This window comes from Anguilla rostrata, chromosome 15, assembly GCF_018555375.3.
Source record: "Anguilla rostrata isolate EN2019 chromosome 15, ASM1855537v3, whole genome shotgun sequence".
NCBI classification, from domain to species: domain Eukaryota; kingdom Metazoa; phylum Chordata; class Actinopteri; order Anguilliformes; family Anguillidae; genus Anguilla; species Anguilla rostrata.
In genome coordinates, this window is record NC_057947.1 from 32,630,419 (window position 1) to 32,639,816 (window position 9,398).

Consider the following 9,398-nt stretch of genomic DNA (forward strand, 5'->3'; position numbering starts at 1 on the left):
TGCTGCACAGTCGTGTGTTTAAACGGTCTGTTCTGCAGTCTTGTGTTTAAATGGTCTGTGCTGCACAGTCGTGTGTTTAAACGGTCTGTGCTGAACAGTCAGTGTTCCTTGGCGTGGTGCTGCTGGGTTTTATCAGGTCTGTGAATGTGTCTCCTGGCTGTGTCCCGGGTCTTGTCTGGTCCATGTATAATTTGTTACAGCGGCCCGTTTCCGTTGAGTCCATTCTGTCGCTGCGCTGCTTTGCTTTAAAATGCCTCTCTGACCTCTTTCTGTGTCGAACCCTGCCGTGTCTGGTGGTGGCTTCAGCTTGTATGGTGCAGGCGGGCAGCAGGATGGCAGGGTTGGGTGGGGGTGGCGGGCTCCCTGGGATGAGTCACTGAGGGGAGGGCCATCCCTGTGATGAGTCACTGTGGGGGTGGCGGGGGGGGGGACTTGTCCCCTTTGTGTTGCTCTCTCACGACTGCGCCTTTTATTTCTGCGACTTCCCGTACTTGAGTTTTCTCGTTTGTCTGAAGAGCCATGTCTCTGGTGAATGCCTGCACCACGGTACAGCGAATAAGGGCTGTGTGTGTGTGTGTGCGTGCGCGTGTCTGTGTACCACAACACTGAGACCATACAGGTACTGATATAATAACCAGAAGTTCTTTTAGCTGAGATCCACCATGAGACATTTGACATTTCCATAGAGTAGATATGGAGTGGTGTAGCCATGTAATTCCCCAGGATTCCCAGGCATCCTCCAGTCAGATTGGAGCAGGTACACCTGACCTTGATTCCCATTCACATGATTTATTTAATTCTGCTGTCCAGGGTCCTGAAAGCAGGTCAGCCCAGCCAAGCTTTGGCATGGCTGAACGTGTGATTGACATTGCTGTCACGTGGGACTTTCCACTACTTTGCAGTGTTGACGTCGGAGAGAGGGACGGGCTCTGGAAGGACGTGAATTTAGCGATCAGACCACGTGCAAACCGGTGAGTGTCATTTGTTTTTATGTGCTCAATATCTGATAATGAGTTGTCATGATTGGTCCCGTAACTCACGGTTGGTGAGTCTGCCGGTGCTTGCGCGTGGACTGTTTTACTTATCCTTCCCAGTTCTCCATTTTTATTGCTGAAATACTTGGTTTGTGGCAGTTTCCGTGCATTGACGAGTTTCAGTACAGTCTTTAAGAGAATGTGATCCGAACTATTGGTTGACAGGAAAACTAAGAAATTTAAAAACAATAAGTTTTCTCTGTTTATCATTTAAGCGAGAAGTAAGTGGTGCCTCTCACAGCGCGTACAACACATCAACGCCCACGCGCCACATACCCACTCCACCTTTTCTCGCGTGGTAGGACGTGAAAGGAGTCGGGAGTTCTGTAGACCGGATTATAGGGCGTGTCAAAAGCAAAAGGGGCGTGTCAAAAGTTCATAACTAGTTAATTTAATTTCTGACATCAATAATTCAAATTATAACTAGTTAGATTTGAATTATTGATATCAAACACAAGTAAAACGCTTAAAAGGCTGTCCATAAGTTTTTCCACATGAGTAGGCTACCGCACTTATTTTTTCGTGTAGGCCTACTGGGCTTCCACGAACTTAAGTTATTGATGTCCGACGGTTTGTATGTCTAAGCAGCATTTATTTGATATGAATGTAGTGATTCCCTGCGACTGCACAGGTTTTGAGACGCACATGCAGAGAGAGATTTATTTTGATACGTCTACTTCTGGAGACTGCTTTGGATTGGATAGCATAGCATAGCAAATTATTGACCAATAGAATAAAGCTTCCGACACGCCCCTTTTGCTTTCCACCGAATTACACACCCCTTGCTTTGAACACTCCGGTCTCCAGATACTGATACTAGGCGTGAAAGTGGAGAGATGTGCTCGGCAGCCAATGGCCGACTGTAAAACTTGTGGTGGGCGGGGCGATAAACCCAGTTCGCTTGTACAGGTTTAGTTTTTAATACTACTTAGAATTCAACACATTTTTTGAAAAAGCAGAATGTCAGCACCGTCGGAGGCGCCCACAGCTTTGTTCACGTCCACAACCGTGTATTCACTTCTCGCTTGCGGTGCACAGTTAGCGGTGGGCTACTTCCTCGCGCAGCTATGGGGAAAAAAGTGCACTGGAACGGACAGATGGGTTCTAGTGTGGCTGTTTTATGATGCTATTGTCCACATTACATTGGTAAGTTATGGGTTGCTAAAGGCGAAAATGCGCATGATGCCTTTGCAAATGTGCGTCCTGCGCGCAAAAAGAAATTTAAATCTCCCTGGCCTCTTTAGTCTCTCTCTCGAAAGTAAACGGCGACGAGTCCATTGAAAACCCAGAGTGTGTTTATCTTCGTCTACATGGAAACTTCACTTCTCCGAGAGACCAGGGGTTGAGTCTTGCAACAGTGGGTCGAAGGTTAACTTCGTGGTACAAAGTTGTGACGTATTTTGCATTTACATTGTGCTAGATGTCACTTTCAGAATTCGATTTTTTCCCTCGCTACAGTAATTGTAAAGGTTTACAATGATTTGAGGCAATGCTTAGGATATGTTTGGGGGGCGGGGGGGGGGGGTGTAATCACGGACAATGAATGACTTACCGGCATGTACGGTACCATGTAAAGCTCTCTAACGGGGGTTCAGTTATTAATTCAAAATGATAAGAACGTTGCAAACTGTTTTATCAAGTAAAACGGCATTGTGTTGAAGGTCAGGTTATAGCACTACGTAAAGCTCTGTAATCCGAGCTCTAACACAATACCGTTTTACTTGGTAAAAAAAAAGAAGTTTGTAACGTTTATATTATATCGAATGCACCCCTGAATCTGATAATGTTGCGTGGTTTGCAGGTGCTTTCATTGCAGGTTTGTTCGATTAACTGATATTGATAACTTTTTTTTTTTTTTTTTTACTTCAAGGAGGGTCCGTTTGTATATATGTCACTATTTGGAACGGTTGCAACCTCAGACAACATCTTTGCTGAACTATGTAAGTGTGTACTTGTTGTCATTACTGTAGGTTCGTATGCTTTATAACAAATTATCCAAGCATACGGTGAGCTGCATAGTGTTTGGGACAAAGACATTTTTTTCTCGAATTGGCTTTGCTTCAAAATTTTTAATTTGTCGCCAACAATTCACGTGATTGTTTCTCAGATTTTATTACAGGGTATTTTTTTAAATGCATTTTAGTTTCACAATGTAAAAATTACAGTACCTTTTATACATGGTCCCCCCATTTCAGGGCACCATACTGTTTGGGACAAATGGCTTCACAGGTGTTTCTGTTGAGTCAGGTGTGTTCGATTGCTTCCTTAGATACTGAAAGCTCTCTTATACCAGTACTATCTATTCTTGATTCTAGGCTTTCAATTGCCTTTGGAGTCTCTTGTTAGTGTTTTTCAACATGATGACCAGAATTGACCATTGAAAGTCAAGGAAGCCATTATGAGACTGAGCAATGCGGGGTGGGGACAGTCAGAGACACAGGGCAAACCTTAGACTTAACAAAACCAACTGTTTGGAACATCATAAAGCAGAAAGAGCACTGGAGAGCTCAGTAATCGCAAAGTGCCTGGTAGGCCAAGGAAGACCTCTGATGACTGAAGAATTCTGACCGTAATGAAGAAAAACTGTCCAGCAGATCAGAAACACTCTTCATGACGCGGATGTGAATGTGTCAGTGACTACTGTCCTGAGAAGCTGAGAATTGGCTCTTTATGAACACACAAATTGTTTGGTTACAAATGTAAAATTGTGTAGTACACAGCCATATCAAAAAAAAAAAAAGAAAAAAACATGTCTTTGTCCCAAACTTTATGGAGCTTGTTGTATTTTTGGGCTCATCATTTTCAGTTTAAATTATTTTATGAAGTCTGGAAATATATCAAGGTTTATTTTGAATGGGTTAATTAAAAAAATAGGATCTTTTCTAGTGATATGGTGACACCTTGTGGTGGTAAATTGTAGTGCTACAATGGCCCCTTCAAACCTGTGGAATTTTGACTGTGGAAATTGTGCAGTGCACAGAGGGTAGATGATGCTGTCTCTATCAGGGCTCAACACTGCAGGGCCTAACACTAACACACTCCTGAACTGAAAGTGCCATGAGTATGAATGTATACAAATAGGGTCTTCCAGATTGGTAGAAAATGGGTAAAAAATTTTTTTTAATATTGTTTTGATTGTGGGGAAGTAATGCATTGTTGGTTTGATTGTAGGGTCAGAGTATAATGTGGTTTTGGTTGTAGAGAAAGAGTATAATGTGGTTTTGGTTGTAGGGAAAGAGTATAATGTTTTGATTGTTTGGAAAGAGGATAATATTTTGATTGTAGGGTCAGAGTATAACGTAGTTTTGATTGTTTTGCAGGAGTATAATATTTTGATTGTAGGGAAGGAGTGTAATGTGGTTCTGATTGTTGGATGGCGGATAATGTGGTTTTGGTTGTAGGGAATGAGTATAGTGTGGTTTGATTGTAGGGGAGGAGTGTAATATTATTTTGATTGTAGCAAAGGAGTGTACTGTGGTTTTGATATTAGGGAAGGAGTATAGTGTGGCTTTGATAGTAGGGGCGGGGGATAATGTGGTTTGGGTTGTGGGCGGGTGTAATGTGGTTTTGGTTGTTGGGGACGGGGTGTAATGTGGTTTTTGGTTGTAGGGGACAGGGTGTAATGTGGTTTTGGTTGTAGGGGCGGGGTGTAATATGGTTTTGGTTGTTGGGGACGGGGTGTAATGTGGTTTTGGTTGTAGGGGAGGGTGTAATGTGGTTTTGGTTGTAGGGGCGGGGTGTAATATGGTTTTGGTTGTTGGGACGGGGTGTAATGTGGTTTTGGTTGTTGGGATCGGGTGTAAGTGTTTTGGTTGTGGGGGGTGTAATATGGTTCTGGTTGTAGGGGACGGGTGTAATGTGTTTTTGTTGTAGGGGAAGGGTGTAATGTGGTTTTGTTGTAGGGGCGGGGTGTAATATGGTTTTGGTTGTTGGGGACGGGGTGTAATGTGGTTTTGGTTGTTGGGACGGGGTGTAATGTGGTTTTTGGTTGTAGGGGCGGGGTGTAATATGGTTTTGGTTGTTGGGGATGGGGTGTAATGTGGTTTTGGTTGGGACGGGGTGTAATGTGGTTTTTGGTTGTAGGGGCGGGGTGTAATGTGGTTTTGGTTGTTGGGGCGGGGTGTAATGTGGTTTTGGTTGTTGGGGCGGGGTGTAATATGGTTTTTGATTGTTGGGGCGGGGTGTAACGTGGTTTTGGTTGTAGGGAAAGAGTACGGGAAGGCAGACACGCGTTGGCTACACTCGGACCCTACCATCGTGGCCCTGGAGCTGCTCACCGTCGTCCTGGATGGGTTCCTGGCTCTGGTGCTCATTTATGCAGTTGTCAAGGATAAATACTACAGGTAACCCCCCCTCCCTCCCTCCCTCCCTTACTCGTTTTTGTGATTGTCAAGGCTGACCCCCTACCCCCCAACATTATTGATTCTTGTGATTATCAGGGTTGACCCCCCCAGATTATTGATTCCTGTGATTATCAGGGTTGACCCCCCCAGTTTAATTCCTGTGATCATCTGGGCTGCGTTCAAGGTGACAAAAGCAACACTAACAGATTTGCAAAGTGTATCAGCGTGGACCGAATGTCCATTTGCAGGGTGGTGTTCAGATGTCATGTGACCAGGGAGCTGTGCATGGTGTGACACCAGTCCTTAAATATGTCCCTCGCGGCTTGTAGTTACACCGGAGTACCCCTTGACCCACCTAAACCGCCTACTAAACAGGAGCGAATATGTTTCAAAAATGATTGATGTTGCTAATGGTTACGTGAATGTAGCAGTCAAGTCAAACTTCAGCAAAACCTTTTTCATCTCGAATGCCCTGCAAATGTACAAGTGAGCTGTGATGCAACGTGATTGGTTCAAAAACTCATTTTTTTCCAAAAACCAGAAAGAAGACCGCTCAGTCACATGACTGCAGTGCGGGGGGGAAAAAACAGGAGCTTGTTTCCATATTATGTAATTTAAATTTTCATAGCTTGGATATGCAGCTGTGAGCTGTAGTAGTGGGAGACAGGCTTCAGAAACTCCATTTTGAGAGGAATTATCCCGTGTTTCCAGATGCCGGCTGGTTTGAACCGGTCCGAAGGCTTTGCAGTTCACAGCAAAACGCCCGTTTTTGGGGAAAAGCCCACTGTTTCACCCATCTTGTGCTTCGGGAAGCCTCACACTATCCATGGGCATGCAGCATGATAGGATAGGATGACCATTGACCCCTTATTTCCTGCTTACATTAAAATCCCCCCCCCTTCCCACAGGCACTTTGTCCAGATCACGCTGTGTGTGTGCGAGCTGTATGGCGGCTGGATGACCTTCTGCCCCGACTGGTTGCTGGGGAGCCCCAGCCTCAACACCGGCAGCTGGCTGTACCTCTGGGTCTACCTCGTCTTCTTCAACGGGGTGTGGGTACTGGTGCCGGGACTGCTGCTGTGGCAGTCCTGGCTGTCACTCAAGAGCACTCACCAATCACAGTCAGCCGTGTGTGAGAGGAAGGCCCAGTAGACATGGAGCCTCGTACTGACTCCTATTTTGACCAAGTGTAGGTAGGATTGTGTGCCTAAACACTGATTCTGAATCATTGCAGTTGTTTTATACGTAATGAGTGGGGTTTAGGTTAGGATTTTGGTTATTTGAGCTGTTATTGCAGGGGTCTGGGAGAGGGGTTAAATGCATAATTTCAGTATAGATTTATGACATTCTCTGTCATTTCTCCATACAGTGTAACTGAGTTCATGAACTTTTTTCATAAAGTCTGCTCAAATCTCCAGCTCACCCAGAAGCATGTGATTCTTTAACTACAATTTCTGGTGTGTGTGTGTCCCTCTCTCTCTCGCCGTCCTGCAATATAAACAGCAGTAACAACTGGTCAATGTTTATTCAGACAACTTTGATTCTGAGTTCCAGTTACGAGAGGGTCATTTGAAGACTGTTTGCCGCCTGACAAGGACCATGCAATTGATGAAACCAGTGGAAGCAAGATCAAAATCTGAATATGTGATAAAATTAACATGGAAGTGTGTGAGAAATAAAACCCCACTAAAAGCTTCAACTCTTTAAATGTTATTTTATTCGCTATCTGTCCCAGTTAGGAATGCCCATTACTAACATCCTGAGCATCAAGAGTGAGACTTAAGTGAGGCAGCATGCTGGACTGCAGGGGGTATGCAGCATCACATTCTTAATTCACATATACCAAAACAGGTACTGCAGATGCACCAGATGTGCAGAGGTGAAAGCTGAACTGAATTTGTCACTGCGACTGATTTAAGGGGCGTGACCAAAGACTGGCTGTGGACATTCGGTTCTGTAACAGCAGGAGAAACTAAGCAGAACCTCCGGTATTCCTGTAGTGGAGAGGACAGAGTCTACAGGAGCCCAGTATCTGGTGGGTCTAAAGAATCTGCAGCGTTCACCCTGCTAAAGGGCTTTAAAAAAAAAAAAAATTTTTTAATGTTTCATTGAATCAGAACCCTCCACTGCCCACTGTTAGCATGGCTCTCCGATTCAACGAGACCTCATACTGAAGAGCTTTGCTTAAAAATTCAGGCTGATGAGCTCATAAGGGTTTCTCTTAACTTACCAGGCTAAACAACTTCTCACTTTTCACACTGTAGAAGCTACCATAACAAACGCACACCATTACATTCTGCCACATAATTGTGTCAAATCATAGTGAGTCACAAACTGAAACCAGCGTTCCTTACGCATCTACATACAGGTACAGTGGTGGTTTGGTACAGCAAGGGTATGTAACTAAAACAAAACAATAACCCACAACTATTTCAGGCCAATAGCTCTAAGCTCTATCACTGAAATACTACAAAATATTTGAATTGGTACAGGAGTAAATAAGTCTTTTCCCCCAAAAAAAGCCCCAAACATGAAGCTACTCACCTGTCCTGCTTCTACAGAGTGGTGTCCAGATGCTCAGTTAGATCATTTCTGGAACCAAGCAGGTCATGTGACTGAAATGATGTAAATTTCAGCTTGTTGCGAATAGGTTTTCAACTCAAATAATACCTGGGCCCAGGTAATCCCAAAACATCCCCTTTCTGTGTACATGCCACTTTAAATATTGCTAATTTCCTATGCTTCTAGATGGTGAACCTCCCCAAATGTAACTTGTGTGTGTCCGTGCATTGGGGCCAGTTGACCCCCTGTCATTGGTGAGGAACCAGCTGCTCAATCTCTCGATGGCATTTGATGACTTTGGCCTCTCGGTGGTGATGTTTGCTGAGTTTGGGGGTGTTTGATGAGTTTGGCCTCTCATTGGTGCTGTTTGATGAGTGTGGCCTCCCATTGGTGGTTTTTGATGAATCTGGCCTCTCATTGGTGCTGTTTGATGAGTTTGGCCACGGACAGGAAGGCCTGCTGAAGCCCCAGGCCTGTGTAGGCGCTGCAGGCCTGGATCTGCCAGTCCCGACCCTTGTTGTTTGGCAGATCCAGCTGGTTGGACACCTCGCGGATGGTCATGGAGTTGGGGAGGTCCTTCTTGTTGACCAGCACCATTAGGGGCACCTCCTTCAGGGCCTCCTCTCTCAGGACCCTCCGCAGGGCCTTCTGCGCCTCCCCCAGGCGTTCCCGGTCCACGCCGTCCACCACGAACACCAGCGCCTGGCAGTCGTCCAGGTAGTACTTCCAGTTGGCCCGCATCTCGCCCTGGCCCCCCACGTCCCAGACGGTCAGGGTCACGCCCTTCTCCACCTCCAGCGTTCCCACGTTGAAGCCCACGGTCGGGGAGGTCTCCATCTTCTCCCCCCACTGGAGCCTGGAGAGGAGCGTCGACTTCCCCGCCCCGTCCAGGCCCATCAGGACCACCTGGGGTGGCCTCTCGGTCTGTCTGGACAGGAGCTTTCCCATGACGGGCTCCGCGCGCTGTCTTCACAGAGCGTGGGGCTGCAGTCTGGCTCCGCGCCAGGCAGTTCCGCTCGTCAGCCGCCGAACGGAGAGGCACAGGCTCAGTCTCTCCCAGAACGCTCAGTCTTTCACAAAAGGTGCGCTGACCTGCGTTTTTCCAGACAAGTCCCCAGGGAAGGTGCTGTCTCTTCCACCCACAGCAGGATAACACGTCCCTTTTGTGATGTTAAATGAAATCCTTTAATTTTTAATGTCTTTTTCTGTGTTTTTTTGTTGCGCAGCAGGTGCTCGGTAAACCACGTACGAAGTGAAGCTCCCTGTGCCGCAGTGTAGGCAGGTGAGAGATATAATGAAACCTGCAGGGTCTCGGTCACATGACAGTGGTCAAACCGGTTCTTCCACATATTTGTATGGGAGTGAGGTTACAGACCTGTTTGGTCCTGTTAATCCTCCCTCACCTGTCACCCACGTGATTCTTAATTGCAACAGAATTAAGACTTTGATTAGAGCTGAT

General features: G+C 45.9%; 2 protein-coding genes across 4 annotated transcripts; one reads left to right on the forward strand and one right to left on the reverse strand.

Annotated features, from left to right (window-relative positions):
* The first annotated feature begins 771 nt into the window (after positions 1-771).
* On the forward strand, positions 772-7,076 carry ebpl (EBP like). Of its 3 annotated transcripts, XM_064311436.1 has the most exons (5): positions 1,815-2,180; positions 2,905-2,974; positions 5,239-5,377; positions 6,286-6,570; positions 6,932-7,076. In XM_064311436.1, exons 1-4 carry the CDS (start codon positions 1,995-1,997, stop codon positions 6,527-6,529), a joined length of 639 nt encoding a protein of 212 aa, XP_064167506.1. In that variant the 5' UTR covers positions 1,815-1,994; the 3' UTR covers positions 6,530-6,570; positions 6,932-7,076. The 3 variants fall into 3 exon arrangements, with proteins under 3 accessions (XP_064167507.1, XP_064167506.1, XP_064167505.1); XM_064311437.1 differs by lacking the exons at positions 1,815-2,180; positions 6,932-7,076 and adding an exon at positions 772-971 and having other exon boundaries at positions 6,286-6,799; XM_064311435.1 differs by lacking the exon at positions 6,932-7,076 and having other exon boundaries at positions 1,818-2,180; positions 6,286-6,799.
* On the reverse strand, positions 6,642-9,290 carry arl11 (ADP-ribosylation factor-like 11). Its single transcript, XM_064311438.1, has 2 exons — positions 7,922-9,290; positions 6,642-7,371 (listed from the first exon to the last, which is right to left on the reverse strand). The coding sequence occupies exon 1, from the start codon at positions 8,885-8,887 to the stop codon at positions 8,354-8,356; it is 534 nt and encodes a 177-aa protein (XP_064167508.1). The 5' UTR covers positions 8,888-9,290; the 3' UTR covers positions 6,642-7,371; positions 7,922-8,353.
* Between the last annotated feature and the right edge of the window lie 108 nt (positions 9,291-9,398).